This window comes from Peromyscus californicus, unplaced genomic scaffold, assembly GCF_007827085.1.
Source record: "Peromyscus californicus insignis strain IS unplaced genomic scaffold, ASM782708v3 Scaffold_4__1_contigs__length_199733344, whole genome shotgun sequence".
NCBI classification, from domain to species: Eukaryota; Metazoa; Chordata; class Mammalia; order Rodentia; family Cricetidae; genus Peromyscus; species Peromyscus californicus.
In genome coordinates this window covers 61691780-61714676 of record NW_026294562.1, presented here as the reverse complement: position 1 = coordinate 61714676, position 22897 = coordinate 61691780, and the positions used below count along the sequence as shown (strand labels likewise).

The 22897-nt window shown below is 49.1% G+C and overlaps 1 protein-coding gene across 1 annotated transcript in view; it reads left to right on the top strand.

Annotated features, from left to right (window-relative positions):
- The first annotated feature begins 21281 nt into the window (after positions 1–21281).
- Muc2 (mucin 2, oligomeric mucus/gel-forming) overlaps positions 21282–22897 on the top strand; it is a 34247-nt gene continuing 32631 nt past the window's right edge. Inside the window, exon 1 of the mRNA XM_052712979.1 lies at positions 21282–22234. Coding sequence (XP_052568939.1) covers positions 22159–22234 — 76 coding nt within the window. The 5' untranslated portion in view covers positions 21282–22158. The remainder of the gene's footprint in view (positions 22235–22897) is intronic.

Sequence of the window (22897 nt, the reverse complement as noted above, 5' to 3'; positions counted from 1 at the left end):
CTGAGTAAACCAAGAAGATCAAACCAGTCAGCATGTTGCTCCATGGCCTCTGCTTCGGTTCCTGCCTCCAGGTTCTTGCCTTGAGCTCCTGCCCTGGCTCTGCTGATGATGGCATGTAACCTCTAAGCCAAAATAAACCCTTTCCTCCTCAGCTTGCTTTTGGTCATTGTGTTTTTCACAGCAGTAGAAAGCAGACTAGGACAGGGTCAGTACCAGAGGGACCTGTCGCACATGTTCCCACTGCAGGAGGACCCCAGAGTGGACAGTAGTGACAGTTGCGGCCATTCTCATGGTTAGGAGAACTTGTACTCACATATTCATACACCTTACTCACCCACACAGGGGCCACATAGGCTCGTCCCTTAGTGGGCATACGTGTACACACCCATATACATGCATACACATGCAAATAGTTCCTCCTGTTATCAAGCTGTGTTATGGTTTAAATATAAAGTGTCTTCCCACAAGGCTCATGGAGCCATTTGGAAGATGCTGGAAAACTCTAGGAAATAGAGCGTAGCTGGAGGAAGTATGGGGGAGTGGGGGGAAGTATAGGGGAGGTGGAGGAAGCATGGGGGAGGTGGAGGAAGCATGGGGGAACTGGAGGAAGCATGGGGGAGGTGGAGAAAGTATGGGGGAGCTGGAGGAAGCATGGGGAAGTGGGGGGAAGCATGGGAGGAGCTGGAGGAAGTATGGGGGAGCTGGAGGAAGTATGGGGGAGGTGGAGGAAGTATGGGGGACCTGGAGGAAGTGTGGTGGACCTAGAGGAAGCATGGGGGAGGTGGAGGAAGTATGGGGGAGGTGGAGGAAGCATGGGGGACTGGGGGGAAGCATGGGAGGAGCTGGAGGAAGTATGGGGGAGCTGGAGGAAGTATGGGGGAGTGGGGGGAAGTATAGGGGAGGTGGAGGAAGCATGGGAGAGGTGGAGGAAGCATGGGGGAGCTGGAGGAAGTATGGGGGAGCTGGAGGAAGCATGGGGGAGCTGGAGGAAGCATGGGGGAGCTGGAGGAAGTATGGGGGAGGTGGAGGAAGCATGGGGAGGTGGAGAAAGTATGGGAGAGTGGAGGGAAGTATAGGGGAGCTGGAGGAAGCATGGGGGAGCTGGAGGAAGCACGAGGGAGCTGGAGGAAGTATGGGGGAGCTGGAGGAAGCATGGGGGAGCTGGAGGAAGTATGGGGGAGGTGGAGGAAGTATGGGGGAGCTGGAGGAAGTATGGGGGAGTGGGGGGAAGTATGGGGGAGGTGGAGGAAGCATGGGGGAGGTAGAGGAAGTATGGGGGAGCTGGAGGAAGCATGGGGGAGGTGGAGGAAGTATGGGGGAGGTGGAGGAAGCATGGGGGACCTGGAGGAAGCATGAGGGAGCTGGAGGAAGCATGGGGGACCTGGAGGAAGCATGGTGGACCTAGAGGAAGCATGGGAGGCCAACTCTGAAGGTTACACCTGGTTTCTGGTTCCTATTTTCTTTGTTTCCCAGTTTCTATGAGGGTTAGAACTTTGTTCACCACACAGTGCTGCCACCATGATGTGGGACAAGTGACTGTGGACTGAGCCCTCTGAAGCCATAAACCAAGACAAATCTTTCTTCCTGTAAATTGTTCATCTCAGGTACTTCGTCACCATGATTAAAACAAACAAACAAACAAAACAAACCCACCAACCTAGCCCAAGGTATAATGTGTATAAACTGGATAGCACAGCTCTTACCCATGCAGCTCTGTGAATTTGCATATGCCCACACGTCTGTGTCCCCCTTGCCTGTCCAGCTCTGCCCAGCCAGCCCCACACTTCAGATTTCTATTATCCTAACTAGTTTGGCCTGTTCTAGAATGTACCACAATGGAGCCTGTTGTGTCCAGAGGTGACTGAGACCCTTAAGACAGTTTTTCCCTTGGTCAGCACTTATGGCCTAGCCCTCCTCTGAGACGTTGTGTGGACAACAGGTGCCACCTGCTGGCAGGTGAAGGCATCTTGTCATGGCGCTCTGGGATCTTCCATGGTTCATACACCAGCAGCCTCAAGGTTGGCTAGAGCTGGCTTGGGTAGGGTAAGGAAACAGTGGATTCAGGGAGGAAAACCTGAATTAGGCGGGGAAGAAATGGGGGTAGGAGTTTGTCAAGCCCTGGTCCCCATAACCTGGCTCTGCCTGCCTCCCTAGAGCTAGGCAGGCTCATCTCCTGGGTCTTCTAGGGGCTCAGTAGGGCAAGGGAGTCCAGCCAACCTGACCCAGGTCAGGCTCTCCAGTGTCTCTACTGGTCAGTTCCAGAAGAGGCCATGGCCTGGACTGGAGAAGCTCCGGCAGGAAGCTGGTGTACAGTTCTTGTGCTTCACAGCCTTAGATCTGGCCAAGACAGTTGGTCCCCACACCCTGGAGACTGAAGTAGGGACAGGACTTCCTTAGCATCTTTGGGACTTCACAAGACATCATGGTTGTTGCTACCCACACCCCAACCAGCCTCCACCCAGGTCTGTTTGCTCCCCTCCCATCTTATCTCCCTGCACAGACCAGATCACAACCCTTGTGGTAATGTTCAAGCTACCAACTGTGCCCACAGGCCCACTCCTTGAGGGGTATGGAAACACTGCTGTACTCCTGTTGGCCCTCAGGCCTACAGCAGGGGCATTGAGGTTTCTGAGAGGCCGGGGTACTGGCCAGATATGCAGATTCCCAGGTACCCCATTCAAGACTAAAAACTCAGGACTCAGCATACTTTTCAAACACCAAGGTGCATCTAGGTGCATCAGAGTGGCAAGTGAGGTACCTTGGGCAGGTTACCTCTGTCCTCACCCTAGGCCAGCACTCTGGGCAAGCCCTCTTGCTGAGGGTGAGAGATCCTTGAAGGGTCACTGAGGTCCTGTTGGCTCTAAGCCACCAGCAGTGTCTGCTCCCCTCCCTGGCCAGTCCCAGAGGCCATGTGAGTAGTAGTGAGTGTGAAGACTGTACCACCTTACTGCAGCTGACATGTGGCATGGAGGAAGTGGCTTTCCCAGGTACCCTTACCTGGGCAGAGAGATGGGCTCAGCAGTAATGTCTTAATAGTGCTTCTGGTGCCTATTGGATGTCACCTGGGCAGGGCCAGGAGAGGCTACCTAGATACCTAGTACCTGCTCTGGCTGTGTTTTCAAGGTAGCTGATCTCCACTGGTGACCCTGTAGCCCCTAGTGAAGGGAGTGGACAGCTGGGTACAGCTAGTGGCGCCTGTCCAGGGAGAAGGACTAAGGGCTGAACCCACTGCCCTTCATGCTGGGAGATAACAGGCATATTTTAGACAGTGGTACGGGACAGCCCTGCAGGTGTAGAATGGATACCCAGTTGCCCAGCTCTCGCTCTGTACCTCTCAGGATCTTCTGTCCTATATCTCCAGTGTCCGAGCCTCCAGCATCTCCCCAGACTCCTGAACCCAAGTCCTTACTCTCACAGATCAGCCCAACTCTCGGCCTTAAAAACATCCTACATAAACTTATTGACCCCAAGACTGTAGTCCTCAGGTCTACTCTGTACCCCAGGCCCTGACCCTTGATCCTTAACCTTGTCTTCACTTCCCTGCCTAAAGTCCCCTGGCAAGTCAGGTGTGGTGGGGCACACCTTTGATAATCCCAACACTCAGGAGGCAGAGGCAGGTGGATCTCCATGAGTTAGAGGCCAGCCTGGTCTACATACTGAGTTCCAGGACAGCCGGAGCTGCATAATAGAGAGACCCTGTCTCCAAATCAAAACAAAACAAAACAAAACAAAAAGTCCCCTGGTGATGCCCAAACTCATCCTCCCACACCTGCATCCTTTCTCCCTCTCCTGTGGAGAGAGGATAGCAGACCACACCCTCAGGACTGATGGACAGCCATCAGTAGGTCCCATCCCCTTTAGCCACGTTTATCACTCCTGGTACGCCTGCCCTGTCCAGAAGACATCCAGGCAGCCCGGGATGGGAGGGACATACGTTAGGGGGTTAATTTATAGTCCCACTCTCTTCTACATTGCCCCAGCTCTGAGGTCTGCTGAGAAATAAGTTCCCTTTCCTGCCAGTCCTCCTAGCTCCCAAGTCCTGGTGCCCCATGCCCTGTGGTTCCTGGAAGATGCCAGCAGAGAGGAAGGGTGGTGGTGCTGGACGTGTGCCTGCAACAGGACCTGGCCATAAACCTGGGTGGGGTGAAGCCCTGGTGTGGAGAGCTGACCCTCCTGGTGGACTTTCCTCCCGGCCTAGCCTGCAGCTGTCGGCCTTGTTTGTTCCGTGAAGGAGCTGCTGGTGTCGCATGCCAGTCCTCAAGCTCCTTCAGAAACCCGGGGCTGCACCTGCTTGTCTCCCTCTAGATGTGGGTACCAGCCTGGAGAAGCTGCCAGTGACTGGCAGGAAGGCTGAAGTCCAGAGATCAAAAAGGGCAGATCTCTAAGGTGGGACCAGGGGCCATCTCAGCTCATCTTGGGCATGTCTCTCCTGTGGCCGGCTTAGCTTGGATGAAGTGCAGGGTGGCCACCAGGGCCACTCTTTCTGGCTTCAGTTTTGAAAGGGGACCAGTGTGGGGGAAATCACTGTTGTTGTTTTTTTTTCTGTCTCCCTCCTGGCTGCAACTGGCCTGAGTCTCCACTTAAGGACAGACATTCACCTGGTGACACGGATTATCTTCCTGAGTGATGTGCTGTCCTCACAGCTCTCAACATTCTTGTCTTGGAAAATAAAATTACTGTCTTTTTTCATGAAAGTGTTAGGTGTGTTGGTGCATAATGTAGTTATTATTAGTTGAAGTGAATGATACATACTGTAATTTTTTGTTTTAATGTCCAGTAGGGAAAATGCCAAGATCTTACCCATGTTCTCCAAAGACTCTGTACATGTGACTTAGGGTCCTGAGGTAGACCAGATTGTAGGCTGCATCATCCTACTCTATCTTAGGGACAGTAAGGCCTTATAGTGCCTCAGTGACAGAACTGTCCTTCTGGATTCTTCCTCCGTGGATCTCAGGTGATGGCTGGACACGTTGCATTTTTTTCCACTTTGCATTTTATGTATTTATTTGTTATTTAAAATGGATTTTCTCTCTTTCAAACTTTTTATTTTGCAGCTTGGAGCGAAGGCTCAGTGTTTAAGAGCGTATACTGCTCTTAAAGAGGACCCAAGTTTAGTTCCCAGCACCCACTTTGGGTGGATCACAACAGCCCATACATAACTTGTAGCGCTGGGGGATCTGGTGTCCTCTTTTGTTCACTGCAGGTATCCACACACATGTGCATACCCACACTCAGACATGCACATAAATAAAATACTTAAATATTAAAATTTTAGCTTTTGGCAGATATGGTGACTTATACCTATAGTCCCAGCAGGGAAACTGAGGCATAAAGACTGTGAGAAAGAGGCCAGCAGTGATACATAGTTTGACCTTGTCTTAAATTTTTGTTGTTGTTGTTTATCATTGTGAAGTGCACACTTCAGTGGCAAGAAGCACACCCACAATGTCATACAGCTACCTCCACCATCTTCTAGAACATTCTACCTTCCCAGGCTGAAACTCACTTCCTATTAAACACTGACCCCAGTCTCTGGTACCCCATCCTTCTCTCTCTCTCTCTCTCTCTCTCTCTCTCTCTCTCTCTCTCTCTCTCTCTCTCTCCTTTCTTTTATTAGGTATCATTGTAGCCTAAGCAGACCTGGAACTCATTATGTAGCCCAGGTTGGTCTCAGATTCCCAGTCATCTTTTATCACCCTCCCCAGTGGCTGATTTTACAGAGTGTGACCTGTGGCCTTCTAGATTGGAGTTCACCCTTGAAGGGTCCCTGGGGCTTGGCTGAGATGCCCTGGCCCCCAAAGGTGGTTTGCAGATGAGGCCTCAATTGCTATCTCAACTGGAAGCCTGCACCTCAGATTTCGGCACCCACTCGTCACCTATTTTATTCTTGTAGGGAGTCATGTCCCTGGACGCCATCATGTCTGAGGCATGGGGACCTACATTTTTGTCCTTAGAAGAGTACTCAAAGCCTGCTGTGAGCTCTCCAGGGCTCAGGGGTTCTATGGGCCCTGTGTCTCTGAATCAAGTTCTGAACACAACCTGGCAGTCTGGTAGGGATTTAGGGTGAGGTCTCACAATTTCACTTCAATTTCAGTTTCATGCTGGATCCAGGACCCAGGAAGCAGGACTTCCGGACCCTGTGCCATTGGACTGGCCGGGATGTGGCAGCCATGCCAGGCCTTCAAACAGGCATTTACCATCTTTATGGCCTTCTTCCTTTATTGTACTATTTAATTTTATTAAGTAGGACCAAGGTGTGAGATTTAGGAGTTTATGACTGGACCTTCCCATCTTCCTTTGTGAGTGATCCCTGTGGTGCCCTGCCTACAGCTGAGATGCTTGGGGGCTGTTAACCCATAGAACAGGAGTAAATAGAGTTGCAAGACACAGCACTATGCTACAGAGAAAGCTATGGATAGTCATTGTAGGAGCTGGACAATGCAGGACATGGGTGGAAGAAGGAAGTTGCCTTCTCTGCTAATTTCGGGGTTGCTCTGCACCCTGATGCTCTTTATATGTAACATCACTTTCTGAGTCTACAGGATCTCGAATGCACCAGAGCAACCTGAGGAGTACAGGAAAGTGTTAAGAAGGGTGCTGCATCTTGCCATCCTGCACTGAGGCCTCAAGCCAGCAAACTGGAGTCCCCTCTGGTGGTGATGTTGTTCTGGTCTAGTGGGATTGAGTTCTGGTGCTGCTGCAGACCAACTGGGTAATATGGCTTTGTCCTGCGTAGTGGCTAATGATGCGTACACCTGCCCTGGTGGCAGAGATGACTTGTGTTTGTGAATCTTTTCTCCGCTAGCGCAGAAGCCATGCTGATTATTGCCTTAGATTGCTTTATAGCCTTTTCCTCCCAACAGCAAATGCACTGGGAACATGATTTTAATGACTCTGGAATATTCCATGGCACAGCTGCATGGCCCTTCTTTCATCTAGGGCCTTTGGCTGGATGGCTGGACAGCTGGGCAGCGGCAGATTGGAAAAGCTTCAGGCCACTTCTGGTTGCTCACTTCCTAATGTGACATCCTCAGAGAGACACTGGGGACGCCCCCACTCCACAGTGCTTGGGTTCATCACTGTCATGTGACAGAGACCAGGCTTCCTTGTACCCCCAGGGAACACTCTAGAAACACCCTCCTTTAAAATCATTGAGTCTAGGCATGGCGACACATGCCTGCGAGCCTAGCACTTGGGAATCTGAAGCAGGAGAATTGTCATGAGTTTGAGACCAACCTGGGCCATGTAGTGAGTTAAAGCTAGCCTAAGCTACAGGGTAAGATACCCCCATCTTAAAAAAAAAAAAGCCACTGCAAATTGAGGGGCCAACTCGGGGTCTTATTTTGCTTTGTATTTTCTTGATTAAATCTTGTGAACTTGGGGATGTGCTGGTTTTTGGGTAAGTGCCACTGGCCATTGTAAGAGCCAGGGAGGCTGTGTATGCATTACCTTCTCCCAGGGTGCACGGCAGGAAGGGGTGACATCCAGGGATGGACTGCTGCAATGCGAGCCTGCGCTGAGCTCCATAGAATGCTATGTTCCCTGGGCGACAACGGTGTGAGGTGTCCAGAGCCAGGCCTGGGCTTCAAGAGCTCTGACAACACACAGTTATCCTAGAGGGTTGGGGAAGACCGGAGAAACACTAACAGTATTTGCAGTGGCATTCTGGGCTCCTTCCTTGAGGGGCCTCCAGCTTTCCCTCTGTCTAACTCTTGAGTTCACTTTGTGAGAAACAATGACCCTCACTTCACAATAGGAGTACTGGGGACTCAGAGAGTGAGAGTGGAACATTTTCTTTTTCTATATTGTAGAGTTGTGCATCAGCTTAGAGAAAAGGCAGAAATGGCTGGCACACTGGGGCTGGCACAAACAGAAAATTTTAAAACAGAGGTTTTAAAATTCTTATCACACTTCTCTGCACCCTGAATCCCTCATTGGCTGAGTTCTTCAGGGAGGCACAATCTTCCCAGTGTCCAATGTTGCCCCCTCCTCAGATCTCCACCCTGTTAGTTCAGGACACAAAGCCTTATCTAGTATATGTCCTGGGACTCAAGAGTCCCTCCTCATAGCAGACTGCCTGTGACTTTTTCTTTTTCTTTCCTTTTTTTTTTCCTTTTTCTTTTTTTCCCCTTCCCCTCCTCTCCCCTCCCCTCCCCTCCCCTTCTCTCTGTTTCTTTCTTTTTTGAGAGGGTCTGACTATGTAGCTCTGGCTGCCCTGGAAATCACTATGCAGACCAGGCTGGCTTTGAGATCCGCCAGCCTCTGAGCTATGTGATTAAAGGTGTGTGTCACCACACCCGGCTGCCTGTGACTTTCAACTCTAGGATGAACTGAGAATGTCTAGACATGCAGGCTCCAGCTGCAGGCAGGGGAGGATGGGGGCCTAGTGCCTCCTGCTTATCTGTGCTTCTCTGCTGAGTTCTAAGTGCATCTCACACTGAAAATGGACCGTAGCTTCCTCCTTACAATCTACAGCCTTAGGGCCAGTCTACTGACAGCTTTGCCCTCTGCATCTCTTATCTGGGGTACCTGAGCAAATGGGAGGGGAGTTTGGGGTGGATCTGATACAAATACGTTGTTTATATGTATGAAATTGTCAAGGAATAAATAAAAGATATTCTACTTAAAAAAGAAGTCTGCAAAACGTGTCTCGTTCTGTTTGGGGTTTGCAGCCCATTTGGTCTAGTTCTGGGCCTAGCTGGATCCCTCCAGGACTCTTTCTGCTGTTTGGTGCAGCCGCCAGGTTCCCCTGGGTAGCCAGGACGGTGAGGCCTCACACCGTACCCACACAGAGGCTTTACATACATCTTGTAAATTCAGCAGCAGCCATGGCTTCTATTTCCACATTGCCAGCACCACTGCCTGAGTGAGTATCCCTCTGGGAGGCGAGTAGTCCTCACTGCAGTGACTGGGCAGCAGCGTTCTGTGAGCAGGTGGCAAGGGGGCTGCTGTGACCCCAGCCCTTGGCCCCCAGACTTGTGTGTCATAACCACGGAGACATCCAGTTTGACCTGAGACACCCAACGCACTTTGTGGGACAGCATCCCAGCCTTTTAGGGCTCCCACCAGCCCCATAGCTATTCTTTAGTGGTCTGCTCTCCCTTTATATCAGATCAGCTGCTCCTGGGCAATGGGTCTGGTGGCAGGAGGGTGGTGACTTGCAGACAGAGCCCTTCCCACACTCCTCTGCTTGTGAGAGGAAGTCTTTGGCAGGAGCTATGTTGGGCAGATGATGAACGAGATGCTGTTGGGTCCACATGTACAGTGCTGTACAGCTCTGTGGGTAGGAGAAACAATCTCATGTCCAGTATACTGATGGGAACCTCTCACTAGCTCTCCATGATGCAGAGGACCAGGTGGCTGGCCACCTTCTGGGAAGCCTGGTGTAAGTTTCCCAAGTCGACAGTGCAGGGTCAGCCTTGTCCTTAGGCTCTGTGGGCCCCACCTGTCAGGGACACTAGGTGACCAGGTGAGCTGAGAAGCTTTACCAAGGGGGTCCTCTGTCCCACCAAAGCATGGGCTGCATGAACATTCCTGCCTCATTTGTCCCTTTTTTTTCCCTGATCTTGACACCCACAGAAAGTGCTGACCAGGTATGTGGAGACTGTCCCTTTATCTGAATTTGTGGCATGTTTGGTCATGATTGAAACTGGAGTTGTGGGCCAGGGAGGTGGCTCAGAGGGTGTGGGCACTTACTGCCAAGCCTGATGACTTGAACGTGATCCTTGGAAACTATATAGTAGGAGAGAATGTGTTGTGGGAATTCGAGCTGTTTTGCCAATGGTATTGGGGTGACTAACCCTATGAGGTGTGGCCTTCTCTGAGTAAATGGCCAGATAAGACCTGAAGAGGAGGGTCACACACTCTCTCTGGGATATGGAAGTTTGTTTTCCTGACTCCATGTTTCAGTGAGCTGGGACGGAGCTTTCCCCATTTTTCCCTGGCAGACAAGGAGGCTGTGACACCACTTCATTCTGTATTTGTGAGTGTGTTATTCCCATTGCATTCCTTAATAAATAATTGACCAGACTTGGCGGGTTATCACTTCAAGCATGGATTCCCACAAGTTGTCCTCCGACCTCTATACACCTACAGTGGCATACACCCATACCCTCAGCAAATAAAATAAAACTAAAAAATAAAAAAATGAAGTTGTAGTTGTGAAATTTTTTACAAGAGTGCGTGGGAGTCATGTGCTCATCTCAGTGTCCTGTGTTAGAGTATATGACATGACATTGTCACTCCATTGCTGGAGTATTAGCCTTGATCCCTTGGGTAAGGTGGCACCTGCCAGGATTCTCCATAGCAAAGCCATTGTTTACTTATTTTTGTGTGTGTGTAAATGTGGGTGGTGTGCATATATGTTCATAGGGATGTGTGCATGTATGGGGCATGTGTGTGTGTGTATGTGTGCTATGTGTGCATGTGGAGGTCAGGTGTCTTTCTTTTTTTTTTTTTTTTTTTTTTTTTTTTTTTTGGTTTTTCGAGACAGGGTTTCTCTGTGTAGCTTTGCACCTTTGGAGACCAGGCTGGCCTCGAACTCACAGAGATCCGCCTGCCTCTGCCTCCCAAGTGCTGGGATTAAAGGCGTGCGCCACCACCGCCCAGCCCAGGTGTCTTTCTTAACCACTATCTTATTTTTATTTTATTTCATTTCATCTTTTGGTTTTTCAAGATAGGGTTTCACTGTGTAGCCCTGGCTGTCCTGGAACTTGCTCTGTAGACCAGGCTGGTCTTGAGCTCACAGAGATCTCCCTGCCTCTGTCTCCTGAGTGCTGGGATTAAAGGCATGGACCATCACCACCCAGCCTCTGTCTTATTTTTAAAGATTTAAATATTTTTTTTGTTTTGTTTTTTGAGACAGTCTGCCTATGTAGCTCCTAGATGTTCTGGAGCTTGCTATATAGACCAGGCTGGCCTTGCGCTCACAGAAATCCTTCTTCCTCTGCTTCCTGACTGCTAGAATTAAAGATGTGTGCCACCATGCCCCCTGACTTATTTTTATTATTTTTGATGATGTATATATGTGTATGTCTATATGTGGCTATGTACACGTGAGTGCAGGGGTCTTTGGAGGCCAGAAGCATCTGATCCTTAGGAGCTAGAATTATAGATGGTCATGAACTTCCTGATTTGGGTGCTAGGAACTGAACCTGGGCCCTCTGTAAGAGGCTTAACCACTGAGCCGTTTCTCCAGCCCTACCATCCTATTTTTTTGAGACATAGTATCTCACTGAACTTGGAACTCACTGATTAGCTAGGCTGGCTGGCCAGTGAGCTCTCCTCCTCCAGCTGAGGATACAAATGTTCGTGACCTTGTGTGTCTTTTATGTGGATGCTGAGGATCTGAACTCAGGTTCCTAGGCTTGCCCAGCAGGCACTTAAGCTATGGAGCCATCTTTCCAGCCCCTACAAACCACTATTTTGCTACTTTGTAATCAATCAATTAATAATACCTTGGAGAAGATGTTTACATCCCTGTGAATATCTCTTTCCCTTCAATGACCCACTGCTTTTAGGATCTTGCAGTAAACGTCACCAAGAGCAATTGTTACTGTTCACACCAGTGATGAGTTTCTGTCCCCTTTATTTTCCGGCATGAATCCATTGGAATTCCTATATAAAATACACCATTTCTTTTTTCAATTGTTTGTGCAATTATTTTTATCAGTATGGATTTATATGTACTTGTTTTATCCTAGAAAACACCTGTACATATATATTTGTGCACACCTATTTTTCAAGTAGTTACGGCTAAATGTGTGAAACCATTGGTTCCAGATAACTGTTATGCAGTGGTAGCAGACTGATGTACATGGCTAGGACTTTACAAATTTCCAGTCTCTCTGCCACATGGCATCCTAGAAGGCAGCGTTGAGTGGTGGGAAGGGAGGAATTTTATTTTTTGACTTCCTTCAAAGTCCCTCTAGATATGAAAGGAAGCTTCTTTTGAAACTGCCTGAATTGGTTCTGCTAAACTCTCCCAGAGGCCCCTCCTCGAGGGCCTTTTGTTCCTGAATTCCAGCAGCCCCTGCTTCCATTTTGTTTTCTAGGACCTGGGAGTCGAAGTTGCTTCCTGATGCTCATCTTGCCGGGTATCTCAGAGCCTGTTTTGCCCTTTTAGCCCATGGGCGTCATTTTATTCACTGGCTTCCTTTGGTGAGGTCTTCTTTCTTTCTTTCTTTCTTTCTTTCTTTCTTTCTTTCTTTCTTTTCTTTTTGGTTTTTTGAGACAGGGTTTCTCTGTGCAGCTTTGGTGCCTGTCCTGGATCTCGCTCTGTAGACCAGGCTGGCCTTGAACTCACAGAGATCTGCCTGGCTCTGCCTCCTGAGTGCTGCCCAGCTTGGTGAGGTTTTCTTTCACTGACTGGAAAGCACTGGGCCCTGGGTGGGTTCTCAAGACTGGGCCAAGGTACCAATGTTGGAGAGGCCAAAGAACAGATGAGAGAGAAACTCAGTGTGTGCACACATTTGTGTGTAGTGTGGTGACTTGTGGGATGCCAGAGAAACAGTATTTAGGGGAAACCTACAGCACTAACTGTGGCATTAGAACAGGAGAGAAGTCTCCAGTCACTGGCCGCCTACCTTAAAAACCAGGAAAGGAAAACAATATCAAGTGACTCCAAAGTAACAGAAAAGGATAAATCCTTGATAAACTGACAAAGCAAAACAGAAAAATCTGTGAAACCCAAATCAAGTTCCTTAAACAGATTAACAAAACTGATAAGCCTCTAACCAGACTGCTAGGAGAAGGGAGAAGATAAAGGGGTGGTGACATCACTGCAGACTACAGTCACTGAAGGACACTAAAGGGATAACACGAACAGCCTCACGACAACGAGTTTAGCAGCTTAGACAGAAGGGTAGAGTACTGGGAAGACACAATGTATCAAAATGCACACAATGTCTCAAAGTGCATACAATGTCTCAACATGCACACAATGTATCAAAGCGCATACAATGTATCAACGTGCACACAATGTATCAAAGTGCACACAATGTATCAAAGAACCAGAATAAAGCCAGATTCTAAAGGAATTGAGTTGTGATGAAAAGCAAAGCAAAGCAAAACAAAACAACAAAAACCTCTCTGCAAGGAGAATTCCAGGCTCAGATGGTGTTGATGATAAATTCTACTGACTATTTGAGGAAGAAATCAAACAAAAGTCAAAGACTTAAAAAAGAAGGAACCCTTCCAATTCTTTTTCGGAGGCCGGTATTACCCCAATTCTAGTAGCACACAAACATGTTATAAGAAGAAAGACTGAGCCAGGTGGTGGTGGCACAGGCCTTTAATCCCAGCACTTGAGAAGCAGAAGTAGAGGCAGGCAGATCTTTGAGTTCGAGGCCAGCCTGGTCTACAGAGTGAGTTCCAGGATAGCCAGGGCTATCCTGCTCAAAAAACAAACAACAGAAGAAGAAAGGAAGAGGAGGAGGAGGAGGAGGAGGAAGAAATGAAGCTAGATGAGAGATGGCTTAAAGATAAAGAGTGCTCTGTGCTCTTGCAGAGGACCAGAGTTCTTTTCCTAGTACCCACATAAGACAGCTCACAACTGTCTGCAACTCCAGTTCCAGGGGATCTGACACCCTCTTCTGGTCTTCATGGGTACTGCAAACACATAATGCACTTAAAGACAAAGGGATATATACACATACACATAAAAGTAAATAAAATGTAAAAGAATTAAGGTGAAAAAAAAAAGGACCAATATCCCCCATGAGCACAGAGGCAAAAATTCTAAATGTTGATAAATTAAATCCAACACTTAAAAATATGATGGAGGAGGGCGAGATCGGTCAGCATGCACTGCACAGGTGTGAAATGGTCTAAAAACAAGTTCAATTAATAAAATACATTTAAAAATGTAATCAGATATAGTTTATTCAGGAAGGCAGAATGGCTTAATCTCACAACCAGTGTCATTCAACATACAACAGCCCATCTCAATAAAGACAGACAGGCACTCTTGAAGAAACCTAATGCACATTCCTGATTTAAAAAAAAAAAATCACATGAACTAAAAATAGAAGAGAACTTCCTTATTCAGGTAAAGGCTATCAGCAAGGCCAGAGCTGCTGTCATGTTAGAAGACTGAGTGGTTTCCCTGAAACTGGGGCAAGGCTGGGATATCGGCTTTCCTCACCTCTCATCAACACTGTGCAGGAAATCATAGCCAGTGCATCCACGGAGGGAAATAAATACAAATAACTGATTGGAAAGGATGTGAAGCTGTCACTACTTACAGATGACATGGTTATCCATCTTGGACAACAGAAGTTTGGAAAAAGCCACTAGAATGAGTAGGTGACATCATCATGGTTGCGGGAATCCTAGGATCAATACACAAATACTGATTCTTGAACATGGGCAAAGAGCTTGAACAGACATTTCCACAGTGAGCTGCCTGGGAAGTGCGTGAAGAGTCAAGGTCCATGGCCAAGAAGTACAGGAAATATCCCCAGCACCGTTTGTCACCAGAAACACACAAATCGGAACCACAGTGAGGGCTGGGGTGATGACTCAGTGAGTGAGGTGCCTACTGTGCATGCTGGAGAATCTGCACTTGCACCCAGCACCTCTGTAAAAGCCAGATGTGGTGGTGTGTGCCTGTAACCCTGGCACTGGGAGATATTACTGCTAACTGGCCTAGTCGAAATGGTGAGCTCCAGGTGCAGTGAGAGAGACTGTTTAGATGCTTGATGTTGACCTCTTGCTTCTGTATGTGCATGCATGTGTGTACGTACCTGCACACATGTACACATGTGCATATGTCACACACAAACACAAATTTAAAAAAACTATAATGGATTCCATACATTGAGATGCCTGTTGTAAAAGAAAGAAAGAAAGAAAGAAAGAAAGAAAGAAAGAAAGAAAGAAAGAAAGAAAATCGGGGGCTGGGGAGATGGCTCAGCAGTTAAGAGCGCTTGCTCTTAACCCAGGTTCAGTTCCCAGCACCCACATGGTGGCTCACAACCTCATATGTCTCCAGTGACAGGCAATCTGACACCCTTTTCTGGCCTCTGTCATATACACACAGAGACACGTAGGCACACACAGATAAAAACAAAAAATCAAACCCACTGAAAAACAGCATGTGTTGGCGAGGATGTTAAAAAATTGTAACTTCCAGCCAGTGGTGACATACACCTTTAGTACCAGTGCTTGGGAAGCAGAGGCAGGTGGATCTTGGAGTTCGAGGCCAGCCTGGTCTACAAATTGAGTTCCAGGACAGCCAGGGCAAACAAACAAATAAACAAATAAAAATAGGAAAAAAGAAAGAAAGAAAAAGAAATGGAAACTGTTGTATGCTTTGGTGAGAGTATAAAATAATAAGAGTATGGTGGTCCTTCAAAAAGTTAAGCCTAGAATCCCTCTAAAATATAGAAATTCAATTTTTTGGTTAGAAACAGAAGAATCCAAAGCAAAGCCTTGAGATATTTGTATACTGATGTTGAAAACAGCACAAGGGATGACAGCTGAACTGTGGGAACAACCCAAGTATCCATCAGTGGGTGAAAGGATAAGAAAGATGTGGCTTATGCATACAATGGAGTGTTAGCTAGCCCTGCATAGGGGGACAGTTCTGACCTGTGTCATAGACTGGATGACTGCTAAGGCACTACAGTCAGTGAAGTAAGCTGGAAGGACAATTAGACATTGCATGCATGACCTCACTTTCAGGAATCCCTGGAGTTGTCACGAGAGAGGAGGCAGGGGGTAGGATGATTGCCTGGGGTTGGTAGGAGGGGATGTGTGGAGCCTGTGTTTTGATGGAATTTGATGGAAGTGTTTCTTTTAAAAAAGTAATTTACTTTTTTCTGTTTTTTTTTTTTGAGACAGTTTTGTTTCAGAATATTCCTTTACATTGTGTGAAGATGTGTCACTGTGATTGGCTTAATAAAGAGCTGAATGGCCATTAGTTAGGCAGGAAGAGGTTAGGCTGGACTTCTGGGGACAGAGAGGACTTAGAGAGGAAGAAAGACAAAAGTCACCAGCCAGACGTGAAGGAAGCATGATGGGCAGGACAGAGTAACGGTAATTGAGCCATGAGAAAGAATGTAGATTAAAAAATATGAGTTGTTTTAAGTTAGAAGAGCTAGTTAGAAATAATTCTAAGCTAAGGCTGAGCTTTCACAATAAGTCTCCATGTTGTTATTTGTGAGCTGGTGGCCCAAAGGAAAGTCTGACTATAGAGTTCCTCTAAATAGCCCTGGCTGTCCTAGAATCACTATGTAGACCAGGCTGGCTTCAAGCACAGAGATCTGCCTACCTTTGGCTCCACATAAAGGTATGTGCTATAGGTACCTCCCAGCAAGATATTTTATTTATGTGTATGTGTGTGTGTGTGTGTGTGTGTGTGTGTGTGTGTGTGTGTGTGTGTGTGTTAGGATGTGTACATATGTGAGTGCCCACAGAGGCCAGAGGAGGGTGTCACATCCCCCAGGGCTGGAGTTACTGGTGACTGTGAGTCACTTGTTGTGGGTGCTGGGAACCCAACTCAGATCCTCTGCAAAAATAGCGCATGCTCTAACTGCTGAGCCATTTCTCCAGAGTAGAATTTAGTTTTTTCATGATAAAAAGAGTTCTCAGCCGGGCGGTGGTGGTGCACGCCTTTAATCCCAGCACTCGGGAGACAGAGCCAGGCGGATCTCTGTGAGTTCGAGGCCAGCCTGGTCTACAGAGTGAGATCCAGGACAGGCACCAAAGCGACACAGAGAAACCCTGTCTTGAAAAACAAACAAAACAAAACAAAATGGAAAAAAAAAAACAGAAAAAAAGAGTTCTCAAGGTGAGTGGTGGTGACAGCCACACAGCGTAGTAGGGATATTCAATACCACTGAGATGTGTATTTAAAAAGAGCTAAGATGGAAAGTGTTATGTTACATGTTTTCTATGTCAATAAAAATTGACTGTCTCTATATATTAGCACCAAGCAATTTGATACAGGAATAAAAAATACCTATCATAAAATTACCAAAAATATGAACTACTGAGGGAAAAATCTGACAAGATGTAATACCAGCACATTGAAAATTTACAAAATATTGCTGAGAGAACACAAGACCTAAACAGAAACCCATGCAGAGTCACAGGCTAGAAGACTGATCTTTCTGGGTGTTAATTCTTCCAAATTGATCTATGTGTTCAATGCAACCTCAATCAAAATCTCTTCCAATTTAAGACATAAAAAAGTTTATGTACCCACCCACTCATCGATCCCATCTGCCTGTCTGTCCATCCATCCATCCATCCATCATCTATGCATTCTACCTACTCACCTATCTACCTACTATCTACTCAGTCATTCAGCCATCTACCCACCCCCACCCACCCACCATCCATTCATTCATACACCAATCCACCCATCCATACTTTATACCCCCTGCTCCAATCCAGAAGCAAAGCTATTGGGTGCATATGTTGTGAGGGTGGCCCATGAGAACTACACATAGATTGCTGTCCTTGAGATACTCACAACAGAAACAGTCACAGAGTATGACCAGGGTGGTGAGGACAGTGGTCTCTATGAGTGTGAGAACTGAACCAAGTTTTGAGGGGAGAAGAGAGGAATTGCCCCAGAATGGCTGGACTCTTGAAAGGTTGACCTGCCTGATAGATGGGGGTGGGGGAGCAGTGGCCTCCAGTAGCCTGTCCTGTATGTGCCTGCCCAGTGGAACCTACTGACTTGACCAGCCCCTCTATTGCTTCTTATCTCAGCCTTCACACCTTGCTCAGAGCTGACTTCCTTTCAGGGAACTCAGGTAAGGGACTGTGTGGCCAGGTCTGTCTGTTCCTAGTCTTCTCAAGCCTTTGAAGGTGCAGGTGGGGGACCCATTTGCCGGCTTGGAGCTTGCCTTTCTCATGTTTCAGGGGAGGGCCTGCAGAGACGGCTGTGTGACAGAGGCTTGGCTGCCTGGGCCTATGCCCAGGACTTGCTGCTTCATCCCTGTGTGGATAGGGCTGGGGTCTCTTTTAGGAATCCAGAAGGTCTGAGAACAGTGGCTTCTCTGGGAGTACCCTCTGTCTGCTTACCATGGCAAGATACAAGCTTCCCACTTCAATTAAGTCCAGCTGTCTGGGGCTTGGTAGCTTGGTGTTGGATGCTTGGCTAGGATGACAAGAGGCAGGGGCAGTGGTCAGCATAGGTGTTAAGCCAGCCTTGTCTCCCGTGCCGAGTGAGACTGTTGTAGCAACCGAGACACAAGATCCTCAGTAGTTCAGGTTCTGTTTCTGTAACAGGTGTTAGTAATCAAGTTGACTACGGAGCATCCTGGGGAATGACCTGAGACCATACATGTGGCTGACACAGTAAACGCCAGTGAGGTCACATTGAGGTCAAAATGGGGTAGGGATAGAGAAGAGCTGTCTGGGGTAGGTTCATAAAGCTGCAGTATGGATGGATGGATGGCTGCCTCCCACCCTGAGTGAGGAGGGGTTGTTCAAGTTGCATCAGCCAGGGTTCTCCAGGGAAACCGAAGCAGCAGAGGGTGTATAAGCACACACAGGGGATGTGTAAATGCATACATATAGACCCTGTGTCTTAGGGTTTCTCTTGCTTCGATGAAACGCCATGACTAAAAGCAAGTTGGGGAGAAAGGGTTTATTAGGCTTACACTTCAGCATTGCTGTTCATCATTGGAAATCAGAGCAGGAGCTCAAACAGGGCAGGATCCTGGAGGCAGGAGCTGATGCAGAGGCCATGGAAGGGTGCTGCTGACTGGCTTGCTTCCCCTGGCTTGCTTAGCCTGCTTTCTTATAGAACCCAGGACCACCAGCCCAGGGATGGCACCACTCACCATGGGCGGGGCCCTCCCCCATTGATCACTAATTGAGAAAATGCATTTCCTCAACTGAGGCTCCTTCCTCTCTGATGACTCTAGCTTGTGTCAAGTTGACACACAAAACCAGTCAGTACAGGCTGCAAGTCTGAAACCTGCAGGGAAGTCAGCAAATGGGAGACCCAAAGCAGAGCTGGAGGTAGACTCCTCTCTGCCTTGTGGACCTCAGTATCTTTTTGCAAGATCTCACTACCCATTCTGGGGAGGACCATCTGAAAACTACCTTCATGGCAACATCAAAACTAGTGTCTGACCAAACATTGGGTACTAAGACTCAGCCAAGTTGATAGACAACAGAAATCACTGCAGGAGGTCACTGAGAATGGGAGTGGGGCTTGGAGGATGCCCATTTGGGGGTGGACTCCTTCTTCTCTCTTCTCTCATCTTGTCCTTTCTTCTGCCTCTCTCTCCCTTCTCCTCCTGCAGCCCCTCCTCCCCTTCCCTCCAGCTTCCGGGTGAGTCAGTGTGTGGACAGACGAGTGGAACATGCACGTTAAGAGCCTGTGACGTCTTTGCTGCCTCCTCCCTGCAGTCAAGGCTGTAAATTCTATGCAATCCCCAGGAACAGTGTCTTGTCCAGGTAAACACTGCAGGGCGTGGGGTCAGCAGAAGAAGGTCCAGCGTGCCTGGGACCCTGTCCACGGTCAGTTTCAGTTCTGGTCTAACTCAAGGACTGGGAAGGCATTCTGCTCCCCGGCGGGGTCCACCTGTGATTGGGTGGGGCCGTCATTCTCACCTTGGTCACCACATCCTTGTCGCAGACAGTGGCATTGCCCAGCAGCTTCTTCAAAGTGTTGATGTCTCCTCTCCTTCATCCTAGTCTTCATGCCCTGGGGAAAAGCTACAAGGAGGTGGGGGAGGGGCCTCTGGGGCCAAGAGTGGGAAACTGAGCTTCAAGGCCCATAGCAGCTGCCCATCAGACCTCCGTATAGAGGAGGGGTTGATTAGGTGGATAAAGTCATCATCTTTGTGTCGGCCGCATTCAGCGTGGTCTGGGAATCTGTCTAAATGTGTGCTGGCCTCTGTGTGGCCACTCGGTGCCTTCCAGTTCATGTTTATCTTGTTACGGAGCCTTGGCCCCCGACCTAGGCTGTCCTCGTCCTCATCCTTCCCCACCAGAGTTGGTAGCTGATAAGCAGGCAATGAAACCATTCACAGCTGACAAAGCCCTCACGGCCATTTGCCCCTGCCTCAGCTCCCTAGACCACTGTGCCCAGCCATGCGCTGGGCTGTCTGACATCAAAGCTCACATAAGTCACTTGAGATCCTCTAATGGACCAAGAGGTCTCTTAGTGTCAGGTCACTCAGCTTGGGGTCATCACCACTGCTCCATCCAATGGGAACACAGTGTTGACCTTTTCTACCCAGGGTGATTCCAGCTCCTCCTCCCAGGGAGGACCTACTTCCTCCATCTAGGGAGGACTTCTTCCAGATGCTCAGAGCTCAGCTAGAGGTTGGTGCTGGGATCATGAGTCTGGCCGGGATTCCTCTGACTCCCCCCTATAGCAGAGAGAGCCTGGCATGGAAAACCACAGGTTCTTGGGGCCTGGTCCATCCTTGGATTTCCCCAGGGCATGGTGCCAGCCTGAGGGGCCCGCATAGGGAAGTCAAACAATGGTTTCCTTGGCCCAGCTGGTTCTAGTTCCATAATCCCTGTTTTTTGGGCTCAGGCTACACTCAGGCTCTCCCACGTGCCTGAGCTACAGTAGGGAGGAGAGACCAAACCTGGAGCTGGTGGGCACAGTGAGATGGGAAGAGTGACTTCCACCTGTGTCCTGGCTGCTGGTCACTCTTATCTTGGATGTCTTTGTAGGGCATAGAGCCCTTTCAGATTCTAACTGGGATGGTATAGAGGGTCCAGAGGTCTAAGGGGGTGGCGTCAGAGGACAGCAGTACTGTTTCTTTAGCCCAGGATGTGGTTTTTGTGCAGCGCCTAGAAGGGCAGCATGGCAGCCTAGGAAAGGAAATGCCATTCCCCATTTAGGGAGTCTGTGACCACTCGATGTATTTTTTTCTCATTCACCTCTGGAACTTGGAGGCTAAATTGGAGCCTGAGGTACCTTGTGACCAAAATCACAAGCCAAAGTCAGGACCTATCCTTGTTTTCAGGAAGAGGAAAACATGGCGGGGGGAGGGGGGCTTCCCTAGGTCTCAGTTTACACTCCAGCTACAGCATGGGTAGCTGGCTACCTGTGCCTCTCCATTTTTGTGTGGACCTTGGGAACCAGTATCTCATAGGCTCTTGTTTGTGGCTTTTACCAGCTCGGATGCTGCATCCTGATTTCCGGAGGCATTTCCAGACATTGGTGAGGCAGCTGCAGCTTTGGGCTAAGCTCAAGGGGACTGAGGATCACTGCTCTTATGGACGCAGGATCACATCCTTTGAGTAACAGCTGTGGCTAGGAAACAGGACAGGCTGCCCGAGCTTTAGGAGAAGGATTAGCCTCAGGAGACTCTGCAGGAACAGGACCTGCTGGGTTTGGGGCTCACCTCTCTGCTTAGACCCCATTCTCACGGAGTGGCCACTCCAGGCCTCCAGCTACTTCCTCTTGCATCAGGGGACATGATTCCAATAAGAGTGGTTGCCTGGGCTGAGGGCTGCCCAAGTTCTAATTACATGTAATTCCAGAGACTGGCAGAGCCTGGGAAAACAAGGGGATTAGAGTGGACTTAGCTGGGCTCTGTAGGTACAGCAGACTCCACAGAAACAGGTGGCCCCCGGGGCCCCCACTGCTCCTTGCCTTCTGGAGGTGGATCACGAACTGGGGTCAGATGCCCCCTCCCAAACTTGTCTCCCCCAGGTGACATGAACTGAGGTGTTTCAGGAGTCAGAGTTGTCTCAGCCCACACGGCTCATGGAGAAATAGAATGGAGAAGTTGGCAGACACCCGGAAGCTCCTTCTTTTACCTGGACGTGTTGGAGGTTGCTGGGCTGGGCCTGGGGGCATTTAGAGGGGTATGGCAGAGCTCAATGGGGACCTCCTGCCTCTCCCAACCTGAGATTGGCCTGGCTTGTAACTTGAAGGAATGGAGTTCACCTGGGGTGTGTGCTGGCATTGGGATAATTGGGGCTGCGACATCCTGAGGAAGGCCAAGTTTACCCAGGGAGTCATATAAAGATAAACTCAGATAACCTGAATCAATATTTCCTCACTGGGACCCATGGAGCCCCTACAGCTGTTTTCCTGATAACTCGGCAAATGCCCCACCCACCCTTTGCACCTCCCTTGTCCTCCCGCCCTCAGATGCCTGCTAGGCATATAAGTCCTGGACCCCTGCCCTGGGATGCTCTCCTGTGCCACCCTCCTGAGCCACCATGGGGCTGCCACTAGCTCACCTGGTGGCTGTGTGCCTAGTCCTGGCCTTAGCCAGGGCCTCGGAGCTCCAAAGAGGTAAGGGGCTGGGTGATCTGGGCAATAGACTAGACAGAGCACCCTGAGGGTGGGAAGGCTAGGAAGCCCAGAGCAGTTAGTGAGGGATGCCTGGTATAAGAGGGGGTCCCCAGTCAACCACTCCAGTTGGACTGGGGTCTTAGTCTCTCACCATTACTCTGCGGTTGAAAGCTGAGGGTCCTGCACCAGGTGGATGAGAAGCTGGAATCTCTTGAGTGACCATTGTCCATGGGAGGGGAGGAAGCTTTGCATGTCTAGGAGAAGCCAAATTTAGGACAGTTCCAGATACAGGGGACCTTCGGCAAGATAATGCCTCTGGAGAATGGGCTGCGTGTCCACATGGGAAACTTCTGTCCCATCAGGACAAAGCTATGGATTGGGGATGTCCTAGTGGGGACTCTTGAAGACTGAGGGACCCAGTCCAGCCTCTTGCTGGGAGAGGGGTGGCTAGAGGGGGGCTAACTGGAGAATCAGCATCGGTTGAGGGGGGTTGGGCAGTGACAAGTAGATGTACGCTGGCCAGGTGGGCAGAGCGACCAGATCGCCTGAAGGCCCTCCGCCTTACTCCCTTCTTGCATTCCACGCTACCTAGTGCCCTGAGAGTCTCTGCAGAAGGGTGACCAATATTTAGCAGAGACTGCTTATGGAGGGGGCACCATCTCG